This window comes from Oncorhynchus mykiss, chromosome 28 (genome assembly GCF_057628025.1).
Source record: "Oncorhynchus mykiss isolate SJ-2025 chromosome 28, ASM5762802v1, whole genome shotgun sequence".
In the NCBI taxonomy this organism is placed as follows: Eukaryota; Metazoa; Chordata; class Actinopteri; order Salmoniformes; family Salmonidae; genus Oncorhynchus; species Oncorhynchus mykiss.
In genome coordinates, this window is record NC_143049.1 from 33,195,755 (window position 1) to 33,216,563 (window position 20,809).

The 20,809-nt window shown below is 43.9% G+C and overlaps 2 protein-coding genes across 3 annotated transcripts in view; both read left to right on the forward strand.

The window, feature by feature from the left end:
* Window positions 1-5,363: 5,363 nt before the first annotated feature.
* On the forward strand, window positions 5,364-11,335 carry LOC110509002 (calcium-activated potassium channel subunit beta-2). Its single transcript, XM_021589935.3, has 5 exons — window positions 5,364-5,568; window positions 7,387-7,515; window positions 7,729-7,899; window positions 8,291-8,486; window positions 10,123-11,335. The coding sequence occupies exons 1-5, from the start codon at window positions 5,558-5,560 to the stop codon at window positions 10,405-10,407; spliced, it is 792 nt and encodes a 263-aa protein (XP_021445610.3). The 5' UTR covers window positions 5,364-5,557; the 3' UTR covers window positions 10,408-11,335.
* A 5,605-nt stretch (window positions 11,336-16,940) lies between these two features.
* Window positions 16,941-20,809, forward strand: part of LOC110508222 (phosphatidylinositol 4,5-bisphosphate 3-kinase catalytic subunit alpha isoform) — a 31,516-nt gene continuing 27,647 nt past the window's right edge. The window contains exons 1-5 of one of the 2 annotated variants that reach the window (XM_090225143.1): window positions 16,941-17,406; window positions 18,282-18,692; window positions 18,887-19,096; window positions 19,573-19,823; window positions 20,233-20,478. In XM_090225143.1, the coding sequence (XP_090081269.1) occupies window positions 18,341-18,692; window positions 18,887-19,096; window positions 19,573-19,823; window positions 20,233-20,478 (1,059 nt within the window). In that variant the 5' untranslated portion in view covers window positions 16,941-17,406; window positions 18,282-18,340. Of the gene's footprint in view, window positions 17,535-18,281; window positions 18,693-18,886; window positions 19,097-19,572; window positions 19,824-20,232; window positions 20,479-20,809 lie in introns of both variants that reach the window. The other variant, XM_090225145.1, reaches the window with a different exon arrangement.

Below are 20,809 nucleotides of genomic sequence, written 5' to 3' on the forward strand. Positions count from 1 at the left end.
GTGGAGCATGTGTCTTTCAGTAGAGCATGTGTCTTTCAGTGGAGCATGTGTCTATCAGTAGACTATGTCTTTCAGTGGAGCATGTGTTTTTCAGTGGAGCATGTGTCTTTCAGTGGAGCATGTGTCTTTCAGTAGAGTATGTGTCTTTCTAAAGACTAAATACTGGGACACCTGGCCACAGAGCAATAACCACTCGAAGGACAAGGCAGAAAATACATCCTGAGACATTGTCTAAGAAGCAGATGTTGTCGTCTCCAAGCAGTCAGAGGCAGATTATTAGTATGGGCCAGCTTTGAAATGCATTGTGGCCTGTGGTGAGTGTAAAAATTCCAGGCCTTATGTTGAGACTTAGCACCCACTAAACAGTGGACTATCAAAGACCATTTCCCAGAGGGGTTGTAACCAAAGAAATAAACCCTATAACTAACATCATTATCACTCACTTTCCTTTGCTTATGATTAATATGTCTTGTCAACTCAAACTCAAATGTCATGTCAACTCAATCTCATATGTCATGGCAACTCAAACTCATATGTCTTGTCCAGTCAATCTCATATGTCATGTCAACTCAAACTCATGCGTAATGTCAACCCAAACTCTTATGTCATGTCAACTCAAACTCACATGTCTTGTCCAGTCAAACTCATGTGCAATGTCAACTCAAACTCATATGTAATGTCAACTCAAACTCATATGTCATGTCAACTCAATCTCATATGTCATGTCAACTCAAACTCATGCGTAATGTCAACCCAAACTCTTATGTCATGTCAACTCAAACTCATATGTCATGTCAACTCAAACTCATGTGTAATGTCAACTCAATATTATTTGTAATGTCAACTCAATCACATTGGTTGCTGATGTAACGGATGTGAAATAGCTAGCTAGTTAGCGGGGGTGCGCACTAAATAGCATTTAAATCGGTGATGTCACTTGCTCTGAGACCTTGAAGTAGTAGTTCCCCTTGCTCTGCAAGGGCCGCGGCTTTTGTGGAGCGATGGGTAACGATGCTTCATGGGTGACTGTTGTTGATGTGTGTAGAGGGTCCCTGGTTCGCACCCGGGTATGGGTGAGCGGACGGTCTAAAGTTATACTGTTATACTGATGTAAGTGTATTTCAAGCATACTTTGAACATCACATTTAACAAGCGAAAAGTACAAGTTGGAAAGTTGAAATTGATAACACTTTCTAATGATTTGACATGAACAAAAGCATCAACACATCAACAGAAACTGAAACTGACACATTCAACAATTCAGAGGTGTGGTGATTATACTGTAATACAAAACTAAAAGTTGGGAAAGCATTTGAGAGTAGTAAATAACCTAAGTAAAGTAGCATGGAGTGTGTCACACAAGGTCAGCGGCATTAGGAGGACATGCGTCATTAGAGAGATAATGGGAATACAGAGAGGTACAGCAACCGTTACATTATTCAATAACATGGAGGACGTATGGGCTTATTCTTAATTACGCTCTCAAAATGGTGGTGACTGTAAAACGTACGCAACCATCTATAACCAATACGTTCTTCTCCATGTTTATGTGTAGGGGGCTTTATGATGGTGTGATGGCAGAATTTGGGGTGAGCTGTTGTAACTTCTCAAGGGGATATGTTCTGTGTTGGACTGTGATGTCATGCCTTTCATAGACTCCTGGTATGTCTGCACCCTGACACAAGGCCATTGTGTTCGCGGAACTTTTGCTTGTATAAAGAACTGTTGTGTAAACAATATGATTGTATCGTCACTTCCCACAATATAAGAGACATGGAACCATTTACTCTTTGAGTTCTTCCCCGTGAAACCAGAGGTACATCTCCACTGAAGCTGCTTGTACTAAAGATTTTTCTATTATATAATTACATAGTCTCTGATTTAATCTTTTGGATCTAATTTTCCACAACAATGGTTAGTTGAATACTGTCTCCCATTTTCTCCAGTAAATCCTGAAATTAATATATATAGATTATGGAGACGTAATTTATAGAGCGGCAAGTAAGGGTGCTCTCGAGCGGCTAGATGTTCTTTACCATTCGGCCATCAGATTTGTCACCAATGCTCCTTATAGGACACATCACTGCACTCTATACTCCTCTGTAAACTGGTCATCTCTGTATACCCGTCGCAAGACCCACTGGTTGATGCTTATTTATAAAACTCTCTTAGACCTCACTCCCCCCTATCTGAGATATCTACTGCAGCCTCATCCTCCACATACAACACCCGTTCTGCCAGTCCCATTCTGTTAAAGGGCCCCAAAGCACACACATCCCTGGGTCGCTCCTCTTTTCAGTTAGCTGCAGCAAGTGACTGGAACGAGCTGCAACAAACACTCAAACGGGACAGTTTTATCTCCATCTCTTCATTCAAATACCTAGTCATGGACACTCTTACTGACAGTTGTGGTTGGTTCAAGTGATGTAATATTGTCTCTACCTTCATGCCTTTGTGCTGTTGTCTGTGCCCAATAATGTTTGTACCATGATTTTAGCTGCTACCATGTTGTGTTGATACCATGTAGTTGTCATGTGGTGTTGCTACCATGCTGTGTTGTTATGTGTTGCTGCCATGCTATGTTGTTGTCTTAGGTCTCTCTTTATGTAGTGTTGTGGTGTCTTTCTTGTCGTGACGTGTGTTTGTCCTATATTTCTTTGTTTTATCCCAGCCCCCGTCCCCGAAGGAGGCCTTTTGTCTTTTGGTAGGCCGTCATTGTAAATAAGAATTTGTTCTTAACTGACTTGCCTAGTTAAATAAAGGTTGAAAAATAAAACATAAAAATATACATTCAAGGATTTTTCTTTATTTTAATATTTTCCACATTGTAGAATAATAGTGAAAAAATCAAAACTATGAAATAACACATATGGAATCATGTAGTAACCAAAAAAGTGGTAAACACATGTAATTCCTCAAAGTAGCCACCCTTTGCCTTGATGACAGCTTTGCACACTCTTAGCATTCTCTCAACCAGCTTCATGAGGTTGTCACCTGGAATGCATTTCAATTAACAAGTGTGCCTTGTTTAAAGTTCATTTGTGGAATTTCTTTCCTTTCTTTCCGATCATAGATACAATTTGGCTACATAGGCCTGCAAACATTTACAATGAAAAGCAAAATCACAATAATCACTAGAATGGCTTCAGATCAAAGTCCACGTTGAGACCGAAGGGAGCAAGAGTCCTTAAATTAAAGATCCAGGCAGCCTCTCGTTTTAACAATAAATTGTCGAGGTCACCCCCTCTCCTAGGGAGGGTGACATGTTCAATGCCGATATAATGTAGGGACGAAATCGAGTGGTTTGCTTCCAACAAGTGGGCCGCAACTAGTAAGTCGAGTTTTTGCACCGAATGGTGCTACAATGCTAACATCTGCAAACAATGTGTGTGTGACCAATAAAATTTGATTTGATTTGACTTGTCCCGAAGCTACTCCTGCGTTGTCTTGGATGTCTGCTTAGGGTCATTGTCCTGTTGGAAGGTGGCCTTTCACCCCAGTCAGCGGTCCTGAACGCTCTGGAGTAGGTTTTCATCAAGGATATCTCTGTAGTTTGCTCCGTTCATCTCCCTCGATCCTGACTAGTATCCCAGTCCCTGCCACTAAAAAACAGCCCCACAGCATGATGCTGCCACCACCATGCATCACAGTAGGGATGGTGCCAAGTTTCCTCCAGACGTGACACCTGGCATTCAAGCCAAAGAGTTCAATCTTGGTTTCATCAGACCAGAGAATCTTGTTTCTCATGGTCTGAGAGTCTTTCGGTGCCTTTTGGCACACTTCATGTGGGCTGTCATGTGCCTTTTACTGAGGAGTGGCTTCCGCCTGGTCACTCTACCATAAAGGTCTGATTGGTGGAGTGCTGCAGGGATGGTTGTCCTTTTGGAAGGTTATCCCATTTTCACAGAGGAATTCTGGACCTCCCTGACCAAGGCCCTTCCCCCCCGATTGCTCAGTTTGGGCGGATGGGCAGCTCTAGGAAGTCTCTTGGTGATTCCAAACTTCTTCCCTTTAAGAATGATAGAAGCCACTTTGTTCTTGGACCTTCAATGATGCAGAAATGTTTTGGTACCCTTCCCCAGATTTGTACCTCGACACAATCCTGTCTCTGAGCTTTACGGACAGTTCTTTTGGACCTCACATGGCTTGGTTTTTGCTCTGACATGCACTTACAAATGTGGGACCTCTTATAGATAGGTGTGCCTTTCCCAATCATGTCCAATCAAATGAATTTACCACAGGTGGACTCCAATCAAGTTGTAGAAACTCAAGGATGATCAATGGAAACAGGATGCACCTGAGCTCAATTTCGAGTCTCATAGCAAAGGTTCTGAATGCTTATGTAAATAACTTATTTCTGTTTTTCATGTTTTCACTTTGTCATTATGGGGTATCGTGATGTCATTATGGGGTATTGTGATGTCATTATGGGGTATTGTGATGTCATTATGGGGTATTGTGTGTAGATTGCTGATATTTGTATTTATTTAACCAATTTTAGAATAAAGCTGTAATGTAACAAAATGTGGAAAAAGTCAAGGGGTCTGAATACTTTCCAAAGGCACTGTATATAAAATAGGAAAATGCATTTTCACTGCTTAAATGAACTGGCTGTTTCCATGACACAATCTGTAGAGTACCTGGGGCAGCCAGCGGAAAATACGGAGCGCAAGGGTTGGTAATGTTCTTTAGTTTCCCCGCGATTGGCTCAGTGTTCTGTCACTCATGGGGACACTACGTCACAACAAAATCTACAGGGAGAGCTCGAAAAATCAAGCCCCTTGGGTGCTGCCATAGAGTTACATTAGAAGTGCCCATTCAAGAAGTCTCACGGTCATTGGCAACAGACAAAACAACGTCAAATCACATATCTGCCGTAGTTTTGATTGGACTGATCATGTCAACATCATACTTTCAAAATCTTAGCTAGCAAGTTAGACAAGCAGTCATCATCATGAATCACGTCGACAGTCTACATAACACATGTTTTTATTTTTGCCCCACCAGGATTTACATGCTAAAATCCCCACTGCTAAAGAACATGGCCCTGGCTGCTGCCCAATTGAATATGCATGCGACTTTTAATGGGAGAAAGCTGCGTGCTATTGGGTGGAATGTTCAGTGACCATGATTCAGTGTGCCAGCCTTGGCAAGTTGTTGATGTTAAATGAGAGGACACAATGAGTTTGTGTTGACAGGGGTTGCATTCATATGGTTCATGCTCCAGGAGCTACGTCTTTCATGACAAGTTCATCGACATTAACACCTTTTATCCATGTTCATCGATCCTCCTGTCTCACCTTATTAACGTTTCATTGTGTTGCAAAATGAGATGTTTGTTTAGCTGGTGGCGCTGCACCTGAATGTCAACTATATTAAAGGAACACTTCTGTCCTATTCAAGTCATTTGTTCTTCTTCCTGGTTATGGTGGATCACGACTACGTACTTGTTGATGTCGTAGGATAAATACTTAGTCGTTACTTTTGAATTGTATAAACCAAATAATATTTTGTCAACACCTTGGCTTTCACACGTAGTGAATTTGACAGCAAAGTCATGCAACACAGGTAGGCTTTCTTTTGCTCTATCTCTATCTTTGAGCTTTCACACATAGTGAATTTGACGTCAAAGTTATGGAACACAGGTAGGCTGTCTGTCTTTGAGTTGCACAACTATCTTGAAAGAACAGTAGAGCATATTTTAACATGTTTCTCTGTGATGGTAAAGCTATGTTTCAAACAATAGTGTTCTAGTTCAGTGTTGTTTCCATGACACGAAAGTGGGCAAGAGTGGTCATAAGCGGGTTGACTGAAGATTTACGGTGAAGAAATACAACGAATTACCATCATTAATCTAAATTAATGTTATAGTTCACAATCTGTCATTGAGTATGATTCATGCCATTTCATTCCTTAATATATAATCTATGAAATCGCTATTGAGCAAAATGTATAACTACTGTTGATCTGTCTATCTGTACTATCTAGTAGTCGAAAATCTTATGTAGTAATGGCACAATATAATGGGTAGTATAATGGGTAGTTAACAGCACAGGGTAGTTAACAGAATATTTAACAGTGTAGATAAGATTGTAGTTAACAGGGCAGTTAACAGCATATTTAACAGGGTAGTTAACAGCATATTTAACAGGGTAGTTAACAGCATATTTAACAGGGTAGATAACAGGGTAGTTAACAGCATATTTAACAGGGTAGTTAACAGGGTAGTTAACAGCATATTTAACAGGGTAGATAACAGGGTAGTTAACAGCATATTTAACAGGGTAGTTAACAGGGTAGTTAACAGGGCAGTTAACAGCATATTTAACAGGGTAGATAACAGGGTAGTTAACAGCATATTTAACAGGGTAGTTAACAGGGTAGTTAACAGGGTAGTTAACAGGGCAGTTAACAGCATATTTAACAGGGTAGATAACAGGGTATTTAACAGCATATTTAACAGGGTAGTTAACAGGGTAGTTAACAGCATATTTAACAGGGTAGTTAACAGCATATTTAACAGGGTAGTTAACAGCATATTTAACAGCGTAGATAAGAGTGTAGTTAACAGGGCAGTTACCAGTGTAGTTAACAGGGTAGTTAACAGGGCAGTTACCAGTGTAGTTAACAGCGTAGTTAACAGGGTAGTTAACAGCATATTTGACAGCGTAGATAAGAGTGTAGTTAACAGGGCAGTTACCAGTGTAGTTAACAGGGTAGTTAACAGGGCAGTTACCAGTGTAGTTAACAGCGTAGTTAACAGGGTAGTTAACAGCATATTTAACAGCGTAGATAAGAGTGTAGTTAACAGGGCAGTTACCAGTGTAGTTAACAGGGTAGTTAACAGGGCAGTTACCAGTGTAGTTAACAGCGTAGTTAACAGGGTAGTTAACAGCATATTTGACAGCGTAGTTAACAGGGTAGTTAACAGGGTAGCTCCCAAATTCAAGCCTAAAATGTATTTTTAACACTACACAGCTGATTCAAAATATCAAAGCTTAAAGATTAGTTGATTATTTGAAGCCATGTAGTGCTAGGGGAAAAAAACACCAAATAAACATGCACCCCTTGGGGTCGCGAGGACCGAGTTTAGGAAACCCTGCAGTAGTATATCTCATTGCCAACTGTCCAGCAATTTGAACTGTTGGCGAGTGTCTGAGAACAAACAGGTATATTGAATAGAGCAGTGATTCCCAACCAGGGGTACTTGGCCTATCCACAGGGGGTACTTGAGAAGACATAAAACCATTGGCCTACTGGTAAAATGCACATGACGGGGTACTTCAGGGGTACTCCGGTAAGAGCAAAATTCAGTTGCTGGTACAGTAACCAAAAAAGGTTGGGAACCACTGGTCTAGAGTGATAACAGACTGTTATTTTGTGCAGGTCATTCCATCAGTCTTTCCGCACCACTTCTTCTGTGAGAAGAGGAGGTCGTGAGACATCTGGAAAGAGGCTCTTTGTGACAGGTGCCAAAAGTGCGGGATGGGCAGCATCAGGAGGAGGAGCGACGAGGTACACTGTCACTCTTAAAAACACTATATTTTAGTCATTCATTTTAATATTTTTTTTTCTGACATGCAGTGGGGGTTCCTCCAAGAAGGAAACAGATAATGGTTCTCCTAATTTAAATTGAGAAAAATGTCGATTCAACAAACTAAAAAAATCCTCTTTGTAAAATGAATTGAAATGGACTTGACCCCAACACTGGCCTGACCACTACCTCAGGTCCATCTACCAGAAGTTCCGAGATGTTGACCTGCTGGACAAGAAGAAGACGATGACAGCTATGAAGGCTGGGGAGGACCGGGCTATTCTCCTAGGCTTGGGCATGGTCATTGCGTCGGCCATGATGTACTTTGTCCTGGGCATCACTGTACTGCGCTCCTATGCCGACAGGTACTGGACTATCAATCTGACAGTGGATTGTTTTGTGTGGATTTTGTACTTTTGGGTGGACTCTGCTTTTGTTCATTCTGAAAGACTGTAATTCAATCAATCTGCCTTTGTAGTGTTGATGCGGTATGTTTGTTTGTCAGTCTTTTCTTTGTGCAAGTCACTGCACAGCATGCCACAGTATTATGGAGGGTTATCAGCGCCAATTCTAAAATGCAATGCTTAAATGCTAAATTGAAATGTGAAAATGACGCATCTACCTCTCTACTTGGTATTTTTACACCCCAACATCTTTCTGCAATTTGATTTGAATTACAGAGAAAAATCTGTATTTACATGCCACTGTGTAAATCCTACAATAGCCTTGAATTATTACCTTTATCTCTCCATATAGTGTGTGGACAGAGGGGAGTGTCTGTATCGTGCTCAACTCCACCATTACGGCAGACATGAACTGCTCTTACAGCTGTGGCTCGGACTGCTGGAGAGGCTCCAAGTACCCCTGTCTGCAGGTCTACGTCAGTGTCAACACCACGGGCAGGGTCAGCCGCTTATCCCACAATGAGGAGAGCTGGGACGCCAATTTTGAGGTGAACGGGGGGTCAGAACGGAGGTTGTGAAAGACTGGATAGCGTATGTTGACACTGGGCTTGTGATATTCTGACCACACCATATGTACACATACATGTTATTCACTCATTTCATCTAAACTGCTTGCGTGCGTCAGCGAGCGTCTGAGTAGCCAGGCGCTAAAATAGAACTTGGTTCTATTTTTGACGCTTGACACACTGCAAGTCCTACCTCTTCCATCTCCTCATTGGTTTTTAGGAGCAAATAGCTGTCACGCCCTGAGCATAGAGAGCTGTTTATTCTCTGTTGGTTGGGGCGTGATAGTGACTAGGGTGGGTCATCTAGGTGATTAATGGTTTATGTTGGCCTGGTATGGTGCGACAGAAGATCCCACCACCAAAGGACCAAGCAGCGTGGTCAGGAGGAGCAGGGATCCTGTGCCCGAGAGAAAAGTGAGTGGAGGACATCATGGACATGGGAGGAAGTTATGGCAGGGGATAAGACCCTGCCATGGAAGTAGGCAGAGGCAGCGAAGGAGGAGCAACGGCGACTCCGAAATTCACAACGACGACGGAAGCCCGAGAGGCAGCCCCCCAATTTTTTTGACAGCTAAGTCCGGAACCTCCTGAGACGGTCTACAGTCCGGAACCTCCTGAGACGGTCCACAGTCCGGAACCTCCTTAGACAGCCTACAATCCGGAACCTCCAGAACCTCCTGAGACGGTCTACAGTCCTGAACCTCCTAAGACGGTCTACAGTCCAGAACCTCCTGAGACGGTCTACAGTCTGAAACCTCCTGAGACGGTCTTCAGTCCGGAACCTTCTGAGACGGTCTACAGTCTAAAACCTTCTGAGACGGTCTACATTCCGGAACCTCCTGAGACGGTCGGCGGTCCAGAGCCTCCAGTGACCGTCGGCAGTCCAGAGCCTCCAGCGACGGTTGGCAATCTAGAGCCTCCAGTGACCGTCGGCAGTCCAGAGCCTCCAGTGACGGTCTGCAGTTCGGGGGGGGGGGGGGGGGTACTGTCACGCCCTGACCATAGAGAGTTGTTTATTCTCTGCTGGTTGGGGCGTGATAGTGACTAGGGTGGGTCATCTAGGTGATTAATGGTTTATGTTGGCCTGGTATGGTTCCCAATCAGAGACAGCTGTTTATCGTTGTCTCTGATTGGGGATCATATTTAGGAACTCTACGCACGCTGCGCCTTGGTCTACTCCTTTCAACGAGTGTGACAATAGCCGCGTGGGTGATTGAAAGATGAACCAAGGTCCACACTCCAGTCCAGTTGGTGGTTTCATGTGTTTTGACCTGTTCCCAAATTAATATGGTTGGTTCAGAGTTCATTTTGATATTTCAACCTGCATGTTCCGATTTCATCTGGTGGGGATGGACAAAATCAAACGCGGACACACGCACGTGCCCTGTCTAGCCAGCATGGCCTGCTTCTTCCTGTTCAGGTGGTCTGGGAAACTCCTAGCCCTATGCATGACTCATGATGCGCTATGTACCTGTTTCTCTCAACAGGAACAAATGTTTATACAAATAAATATTTATTTTGACTATCAAAGGATGCTTACTAAGCCTGTAGGTTAGGTATGCATGCTGAAAGCCCCTGAACAAACATCAATGTCACCCACCCACTTTTCTATTTCCAGTGTTTCTACGTGCCAAAGTGCCAGAAGGACACCAATGCCATGCACCACATTATCGTGAACATCTCAGAGCGCCTGAAGCCGCACCACCAGGTCCTGTGCTACTACGACCCCAGTGACCAGCAGGAGAGTGTCCTCCTGACCCGGCAGTACGGCCACAGTCCCGTCTTCCACTCGCTCTTCTGGCCCTCCTGTATGCTCACGGGGGGCACCGCCATCATCTTCATGGTCAAACTCACCCAGTACCTCTCCATCATGTGCGAGCAGGTTATCAAGATCGAAAGGTGAAGCTTGCTGGCGTGGCAGCTGAGAGCGTCAAACATGGCCGCCAGTCCGGACAGATGATGACATGAAAGGGATTGTTTCAACCGAAGGACCCTGTGACCTCTTGTAATGTCGCTCTCTCAGCGCTGAGAGATTTGGAACAGGTGGCTGGACTGGTTTCTGTTCTGAAACTGACATCTTGGAAAGCAGATAAATGAATGTTCGACCCCTGTTGCCTGGAAAGCAACTTGCATGCATGTTTTCTTACTGAATATGTAAACTTTTTATATACATTAACCGTCTATTTGAAAGTTATTAAATTATTCACCAACGTTGAACATGGGACTTTCACAGAAAGTTGGGTACAATCCTAAGTGTTGAGTATTGGTGAGCACTTTATCTAACACAGATGACAATGCCAAGCTACATTTGTGCTGACGGAGTGAGACAGAGAGTTCATTCTCCTAAATTGTCCAATGTATTTGCTGAAGATAACTGTTCACGTCCTACTGTGTCAAAGTTAGAACCCTGTTTCAGTTCCTGTATGTTCACAATGAAGAGGGTTAAAGACCATTGTGGATATACTCGAACTAGGTAGAATATGCAGAATCTAATGGGGAAAATGCTGAATGACACCATCAACATATTTTAGGGGTCAGCTATAGCTTATATTATTTATAGTAGATACCATTTTATTGTGCAGTCTGTCATACAGAACTTGTGTGCTATGCAGCAACAACAAAAATCAGTGTCTTGTTCTTGTCTTGCTCTGATGACAACCCCAGGGAAGCTGCAAATTCCATTCTGTTTATTTTGAATACATTTTGCTCTGTATGCAATAAATTGACCTCTCATTACATATACATGTACTTATGCCTTCCCATGGTGAGGCATATCAAAATGAAATAAATAATTTCATTGTTTACAAATGATGAAACTGTAATAAACCCTACATTCTTGTTCAGAAATTCCTTCCTTTGAGGGCATTTGGCATAACAGCCTTTGAGCCTTTCCTTGCTTGAGAAAAATGTCACACCTGGCTTTGCATAAGACTGGCTTTGGATAGAAATACACATTTTATGGCCGCATTAAATCACATCTTTGATATTGTCGGTTTCACTGCTCTCCCTTGTTATGACACACGTGTTGTTTGCTTGGCCAACTGCCGCTTCCATCTCCCTTTTACAGCAATGGAACGCAGCAAATATTTTACAATCAAGCAAGGGGGTTTCCTTGAATTTTCCCCCCTTTGCTGTCCCCTTCATGACAAGGTTATTACCCCTGACCAGAAGCAGTGTAGGCGGCCTAGTCCATTTTAGAGTGGGAGAGCTATAAGGCGTGCCCGGTAGGCCTAATGGCTGTCAAGACGGTTTCGGAAGATACATCTGCGTTTATGAAAATGGCGTCCCTTCAGAGGACAAGAACAAGATGTATGTCAGGAGAAGTGCAATATCATATGGAGACGTATACTTGGAATACAGAGGACTAATGGAAGGAAAAAGAGAGGCAGAGGAGGTCGAAGAGAGAGAGCGAAGATGAGGGGGAGCTTGAAGCAGAGGGAGCTGTACGCCAGATTTAAGACAGGAGGAGAATTGGAAGTGAGTGAGGGCAAGGTATTGGAGATGGTAGGTGTGATGAAGTTCTCGGAGTCTGAGGATTGCACCGAGGGTCAGGATAAATATGAGTCAGCGACGGTAGGAGGGTAATTTTGTGATAAGTGAACCTTTGCCTTCAGGCTGATCCATTTGTGGTTTCAGGATGGGTGAAAACAGTTGGATGCTGTGGAATCGGTGAAGGTGATAATTGTCTTGTGATAATTGTCTGTGTTTCTGCTGGTCAGAGGGAATAGGTGCTCTGCGTGTAACGAATGGCGACAAAAGATGTGAATTGTTTTCTCTCAAAAAAAGGGCGCCATTGACAGGAGTGATTTCTGGGATAGCGGTAAATGCAGTGGTGTAAAGTACTTAAGTAAAAATACTTTAAAGTACTACTTAAGTCGTTTTTTGGGGTATCTTTACTTTACATTTACCTATTTATATTTTTGACGACGTTTACTTTTACTTCACTACATTCCTAAAGAGAATTATGTACTTTTTACTCCATACATTTTCCCTGACTCCCAAAATTACTTTTTACATGTTGAATGATTAGCAGGACAGGAAAATTGTCTAATTCACACACTTATCAAGAGAACATCCCTGGTTATCCCTACTGCCTCTGAGACAGAAGACAAAGGACAGTGAGACACAGGCTTAATCCTAGACACATGGAAGGTAGGGTGAATACGGAGGGTACGGGGTAACACAAGACGGACAGCAGTGGAACTCTGGACTCTGGAGATGGGAAAAGGACCAATGAACCGAGGTCAAACCGAGGACCAATGAACCGAGGACCAATGAATCGATCCCTTCGGGGCAGATCCCGAGTTGAAAGCCATACCCTCTGCCCAATGCGGCAGCGGGGAGCTGGGGTCCGGCGACGATCAGCTTGTCGACGATACCTGGAGTTGGTCTTGAAAATAGCCGCCCTGGCTCTTCTCCAGGTATGTTGACAGCGGCGGACAAACCAAGGGTACACTGTCACGCCTGCTCCCGCTCTTCCTCCCCCTCCCCCAGCGCCTATGTCTCGGCCGGTTCGCCCAGGTGGGGCGCTGGGTGGCGGCCCTAGAGGGGGGGGGGGGGGGGGGGGGGGGTACTGTCACGCCTGCTCCCGCTCTTCCCCCCTCTGGCGCTCGAGGGTGCCAGACTCCCCAACATTACGCACTCAAGCCACCTTCAGTACGCACACCTGCCTTTACCCATCACAGGCATCAGCACTCATTGGACTCACGTGGACTCCATTACTTGTGTAATTTCCTTCGCTATATCTGTCTGTTTCCTAGCTCTGTTCCCTGCTTCAGGATTATTTGTCTCATGTCCATGTTACCCGTGTTCTGACGCGGTTCCTGTCTTGTTTCCTTGTCTGTCCCTGAATAAATGTCTGACTCCCTGTACCTGCTTCTCCTGTCCGGCGTCGGTCCTTACAAAACGTGAAAGTTGACCAACTGAAGGGGAAGTTTCCTGGTGTTTGTGATGCTCGTTGTTTGGTAAGACGCAGAAAAACAGTGGTGGTGAAACAGAAGAGTCGTTGTCTGTTATTTTGAGTTTTGATGTTGAGTCTTTGTTCGACAAAGTGATGTTAGGGTATATAAGTTATCATGTACTATCTTTTGTGCCGAATACATTACGTTGTTACAGGTGTCAAGCTGATGGGCATGTGGCAGCAGTGTGTAGGAGGGAGGTTCATAGGTGGGAGAAGTGTGCAGAAGGGCATGAGACAAATGAATGTGTAGTATTGGGGAAAGTAGTGGTATGTGTTAATTGTAGAGGTGCCCATGGGGCTGGGGATCAGAAATGTCCGGTGAGAGAGAGGCAGGTTGAGGTTTCCAGGGTCAGAGTAGTGCAGAAGTTGTCTTGTGCTGAAGCAGTGAAGAAAGTAGAGGAAGTTGGTGCAAGGGGAAGGGATCCTGAGAAAAGTGGTGTGAGCAGTAGATCTCTACCAGTACATAGGGATAGGCCAGCAAGTGATATATTCTTCAGTAAGATTGGAACCAGAAGCCATGGATTACAGGCAACATTCGCACTGAGCTAAAGGGTAGAGCTGCCGGAAGCTGATAAGAAATCCTGCTATGCTCTCTGACGAACCATCAAACAGGCAAAAAGTCAATACAGGGCTAAGATTGAATCATACTACACCGGCTCAGATGCTCGTCTTATGTGGCAGGGCTTGCGAACTGTTACAGGCTACAAAGGGAAGCACAGCCACGAGCTGCCCAGTGACACAAGCCTACCAGACGAGCTAAATCACTTCTATGCTCGCTTCGAGGCAAGCAACACTGAGGCATGCATGAGAGCATCAGCTGTTCTTGATGGCTGTGTAATCACGCTCTCCGTAGCCAATGTGAGTAAGACCTTTAAACAGGTCAACATACACAAGCCTGCGGGCCCAGACGGATTACCAGGACATGTGGTCTAGGCATGTACTCACCAACTGGCAGGTGTCTTCACTGACATTTTCAACATGTCCCTGATTGAATCTGTAATAAAAACATGTTTCAAGCAGACCACCATAGTCCCTGTGCCCAAGAACACAAAGGCAACGTGCCTAAATGACTGAAGATATTCTGAATGCTATTCATTGACTATAGCTCAGTGTTCAACAGCATAGTACCCTCAAAGCAAATCACTAAGCTAAAGATCCTGGGACTAAACACCTCCCTCTGCACCTGGATCCTGGACTTCCTGACAGGCCTCCCCCAGATGGTGAGGGTAGGTTTCAACACATCTGCCACCCTGATCCTCAACACCGGAGCCCCTCAGTGGTGCGTGTTTAGTCCCCTCCTGTACTCCCTGTTCACCCATGACTGCATGGCAAGGCATGACTCCAACACCATCATTTAGTTTGCAACCGACACAACAGTGGTAGGCCTGATCACCGGCAATGACAAGACTGCCTATAGGGAGGAGGTCAGAGACCTGGCCGGGCGGTGCCAGAATAACAACGTATCCCTCAACATAACCAAGACTAAGGAGATAATTGTGGACTACAGGAAAAGGAGGACCGAGCACGCCCCCATTCTCATCGACGGGGTTGTAGTGGAGCAGGTTGAGAGCTTTAAGTTCCTTGGTGTCCACATCACCAACAAACTAACATGGTCCAAACACACCAAAAGTCGTGAAAAGGGCACGACAAAGCCTATTCCCCCTCAGGAAACTAAAATGATTTGGCATGGGTCCTCAGATCCTTAAAAGGTTCTACAGCTGCAACATCGAGAGCATCCTGACTGGTTGCATCATTGCCTGGTACGGCAATTGCTCGGCCTCCGATCGCAAGGCACTCCAGAGGGTAGTGTGTACAGCCCAGTACATCACTGGGGCTAAGCTGCCTGCCATCCAGGACCTCTACACCAGGCGGTGTCAGAGGAAGGCCCTAAAAATTATCAAAGACCCCAGCCACCCCAGTCATAGACTGTTCTCTCTATTACCGCATGGCAAGCGGTAGCGGAGTGCCAAGTCTAGGACAAAAAAGGCTTCTCAACAGTTTTTACCCCCAAGCCATAAGACTCCTGAACAGGTAGTCAAATGGCTACCTGGACTATTTGCCTTGTGTGTGCCCCCCCCCCCCAACCCCTCTTTTACGCTGCTGCTACTCTCTGTTTATCATATATGCATAGTCACTTTAACTATACATTCATGTACATACTACCTCAATTGGCCCGACTAACCGGTGCCTGTATATAGCCTCGCTACTGCTATTATCACTATTTTTTTATCGTTGTTTTTCTTTTTTTTTCACTTTTGGTTAGAGACTGTAAGTAAGCATTTCACTATAAGGTCTACCTACACCTGTTGTATTCGGCGCACGTGACAAATAATCTTTGATTTGATTTAATCTAGCATGGGTAGGATAGTCATCTGAATCAGTGTTAGTTTGGCAGCTGGAGTGAAGGGGAGCGATTACGATAGAGGAAATCAAGTCTAGATTTAACTTTAGCCTGCAGCTTTGATATGTACTGAGAGAAGGACAGTGTACCGTCTAGCCATACTCCCAAGTACTTGTATGAGGTGACTACCTCAAGCTCAAAACCCTCAGAGGTAGTAATCACACCTGTGGGGAGAGGGGCATTATTCTTATCAAACCACATGACCTTTGTTTTTGAGATGTTCAGAACAAGGTTAAGGGCAGAGAAAGTTTGTTGGGCATTAAGAAATCTTTGTTGTTGAGTGTTTAACAAAGATCCGGGGAGGGGCCAGCTGAGTATAAGACTGTATAATCTGCATATAAATGGATGAGAGAGCTTCCTACTGCCTAAACTATGGTGTTGATGTAAATTGAGAAGAGTGTCTGGCCTAGGCTCGAGCCTTGGGGTACTCCCTTGGTGAAAGGCAGTGGCTGAGACAGCAGATGTTCTGACTTTATACACTGCACTCTTTGAGAGGTCGTTAGCAAACCAGGCCAAAGACCCCTCAGAGACACCAATACTCCTTAGCCGGCCCACAAGAATGGAATGGTCTATCATATCAAAAGCTTGGATATAGTAATGGATATCATCTGTACTGCAGGAATTTAAGTTGTAGAAAATGTAATTTGTAGTGGCAACTGCAGAGAGGTATTTGAGTGTATGAGATTTGACCTCAAAAGAGTTACAGGGTGTGTTGAGTGGTGGTGTCCTGTTCTTTCAGGCTGTTGGCCTGAGGTAGGGTTAGATATATTAAAATAGTGGAGTTGGGTGGTGGGTGTATGGTTAGATGGTAGGGTATTTGTTGATTTATTCGTATTTTGTTTTTATTTAAAAAATAATAACAATTCAAGCAAAGTATAAGGGACGTATACTCCAGTTTAGTAGGTGGCCGTAATGCAACATTTATTGGATGCTAACCGCCATTAAACCTCAGATAAAAGCGTAATGGCTCTGGTGGGCTGTAGGTCAGGGTTTTGTTCAAGTCCCTCATTAAAACATTCGATTCCAACCATCAGTGGAACCCACCCCTGGTCCTCCCTAATAGCAATCCCTGGCCACCCAACTCCTGGCCTACTATTAAAGCATTTTTACTTGAGTTGTGTTGCTATGCTGTCAGAATTGAAATTCTGTTATTTATTTCAAGAGTGTGTTTTCTTACACGTTTAAACAGTATGTAAAAATGTATACAATGCTGTTGGTGAAATGAAAACGACAGAGAACGTTCTATGCATCATGTCTTCGAGGTCAAAGCCCGATGCCACTGGGGGTCTCTGATGGGGCGGTACTAACGACAAGCCAGGCGGCTAGCTGTGGCTAAACGAACACTAGCGGGCTTGTGAGCCATCAAAAATGCCGTATTTTTCGCTATTGGGTTGGACTTCACATCATGGAATGTAATGAACTTATTCCTTGGGGAAAATTATATATTATAGCCAACGGACGTCTTTGTTGAGAAATCGGACTGCCCCTGAGACTTGGATGGAGTTGCAAGCAAGCGCCACGACCGAGGAGGTGTAGAACGGGTACGAATCGGGTTTGTTTAGCTAACGTCAGCTAGCTATTATCGGGAGAAAGTTGCCTGTTACGAGTGAAAACAGGGCGTTACTTGCGCGAGACAATAACCAAACTATTGTTTGTCTGCAGATGCCAGGTATTTAATCATAAAAGGTGTCAAAATACATATAAAATAAATACATACTTTTCAACGAGACGTTGGACAATTAGCTAGGCTAGCTGGCACACGCTAGCTAAGTCGGCACAAACAACTAGCTAATGGCTAGCGGTTTGTCAGCTAATATTAGCAAACTTGCTATAGGTAGTAGCACCGGTGTTTTAGCTAGCTAGGTAAAGTGTTTAAGCTAACTCTGTAACTAGACGCATTCTAGCAAGGAAAAATAAAATAACAATTGCCGGTTAGTTCTCAAACTTTTGCCATCCTAATACACCCATATTGGGCTGAATTAATAGGTTGCTAAACAACTGGCTAACTAGTTACTTTATTAGCAAGCTATCTAACCAGCTAGCTACCGTCTTCAAATTCCATTGGCATTGCTTGCTGTGACACAGCTTGTTCATTAGCTAGCTAATGATTACAGTGACTGAGCTGTCAACCTCTCCACTTAGCTACCAAACGACCTATTGTTATGTTAAATATTTTCTTCGAGCAACATATGTCCTTTTTCATGCTTGAGCTGCCCCCATGCATTTACATTTTCTGAGACAATTAACAATTTGAGTTCATCATTTTGTAATCTACTGTAAGCAACCGCCTGATTATAATGTGATAGTAATTCGTTTTTTGCACTTCCACTCTCATTCAATATATTTAGCTAGCAGTATGGAGATTTTTTAAACAGGTCACTGCGTCTTATGGAATTGTCCCCCTCTCTCTGTCCAGTTGGTCGACCCGTCTCATCCTAATTATTAGCATAGTGAGGAGCAGCCGACCTGACCATCATGCCTCCCAGACCGTCTTCTGGGGAACTATGGGGCATGCACTTGATGCCCCCGAGCATCCAGGTGGACTGCCTTCTCCCAAATGGGATGATTCTGACATTGGTGTGCACACGCGAGGCAACACTCATCTCAGTCAAACACGAACTCTTCAAAGAGGCCAGGAAGTATCCTCTCCACCACCTCCTACAAGAGGAGACCTCCTACATCTTTGTCAGCGTTACCCAAGAGGCTGAGAGAGAGGAGTTCTACGACGAGACAAGGAGACTGTGCGACCTCAGGCTTTTTCAGGCCTTCCTGAAAGTCATCGAACCAGTGGGCAACCGAGAGGAGAAAATACTAAACCGAGAAATTGGTATGCATGTCTCTCGTATTCTTTATACTTGGTCACTGACGTCACATAGGCGCTTTCTTTGAGTATACTGTGACATCTGGCTGTTTTCAAATACAGCACTCAAATTTCATTAATGAATACTGAGTGTGATTAAGATTGATACAATGTGTCTTGAAGCTATAGGAGTACATGAAATGTTATTTTTCTTTGTACAGGTTTTGCAATAGGAATGCCTATATGCGAGTTTGACCTGGTCAAGGACTCGGAAGTGCAGGACTTTAGAAGGAACATTTTGAATGTCTGCAAGGAGTCTGTGGACCTCCGAGACACTAATGGACCCATCAGTAGAGCGTTGTACGTCTACCCTCCCAATGTAGAGTCGTCAGTAGAACTGCCCAAGCACATCTTCAATAAACTTGACAAAGGTAGGAAATGGGAGACAGTGACACACATAAAGACAGGTTTTGGTCTGGGAAAGGCAAAATGTCCCAGCCACGTACAGCCTAATATTCTATAAACAGACACTATTGTGAACATTGATAGAATCACCATCCACTTGTTTCAAATGTTTTTTTGTGATTTTAATCAATTAAAATAAAATTGAATTTGTCACATGCGCCAAATACAACAGGTGTAGTAGACCATACCGTGAAATGCTTGCTTTACAAGCCCTTAACCAACAACGCAGTTCAACAAATGGAGTTAAGAAAATATTTACTAAATAAACTAAAGTGCATATATATATTTTTTTAAAGTAATATAATCAGAAATGAATGGTGTGACATTTCTGATTGGATGGTGGAAGACTTGAACATTTACCTCACTTACTTTTACCATGTTACTGTAGTAGCACATTTATTCAGAACCCTGGGACTGACCACCATATTGTTTTCTCCCCCAGGTCAAATCATAGTGGTCATCTGGGTCATCGTGTCGCCGAGCAACGACAAGCAGAAGTACACCCTGAAGATCAATCACGACTGCGTGCCGGAGCATGTGATCGCAGAGGCCATCCGCAAGAAGACGCGTAGCATGCTGCTGTCCCACGAGCAGCTCAAGATGTGTGTGCAGGAGTATCAGGGAAAGTACATCCTCAAGGTGTGTGGCTGTGACGAGTACCTGCTGGAGAAGTACCCCCTTAGCCAGTACAAGGTAAACACAGACCCACACACACATTGCTCTGACGCGTACTCCACATCTTGAATAGGAAGGAATACAATTACACATCTGATGTAGTTCGACCCTTGCCGGTGTGTTTTTAAATATAATATAGAAATATGATACCAAAGAAATAATTCCCAAATGCTGCTTTTTATGGAAACAGTCTGATCTGAAATGTTGGCGTTTGAGAGGAAAATAAGAAGAACACCACTTTTTTTACAAGCGTACTCTGTTAGGACATTTTTCCTTTGAATCCTGTCTGAAGCATTTTAGAATGACTAGCAATGTTGCACAGGTAAAAGCAGATGCGCAAAACATAGGTAGCCATTCGTTGCATGTTCAATTACCTCTGGCTTGGTGTAGTGTCTAATGTCCTTATGTCTATGCCTTTCCTTTCCAGTACGTGAGGAGTTGCATCATGCTGGGGCGCATGCCTAACCTCATGCTAATGGCCAAGGATAGCCTTTACTCCCAGCTGCCCATCGACACCTTTACCATGCCCTCGTACGCCCGACGGATTTCCACGGCAACGCCCTATATGAACGGCGAGACGGCCACCAAGTCCCTGTGGACCATCAACGGCACGCTGAGGATCAGGATACTGTGCGCAACCTATGTCAATGTAAACATCAGGGACATTGACAAGGTACTGTACTTGAGGACTTTTGGGTTGTGTTCAGTAGAGCATATCGTAATGAAATGTTTTGCAACTGATAACGAATACCTGTGTTTAGGGCTGTGGCGGTCATGCCATTTTTGTCAGCCGGCTATTGTCATGCAAAAGACTGCCGGTCTCACGGTAATTGATCGTTAATTAACAAACACGTTTAGCATCTCCAGGCTCCATGCATACAAGCCTCTGATGCCTGCCTTTGGAATATCTACATTTAAAAAAAAGTCTAATTAATTGATTATGCACCAACACAATAAATGCATTATTTATTTTAGGCAGGTCTAAAGAAACATGATATGAAGAA

Bases quoted from the DNA above. Each gene is read 5' to 3' on its own strand.
- LOC110509002 (XM_021589935.3), top strand. The intron at 7,516-7,728 runs GTACACTGTCAC...CCACTACCTCAG, and splicing joins TCAGGAGGAGGAGCGACGAG to GTCCATCTACCAGAAGTTCC. The intron at 7,900-8,290 runs GTACTGGACTAT...CTCTCCATATAG, and splicing joins CTGCGCTCCTATGCCGACAG to TGTGTGGACAGAGGGGAGTG.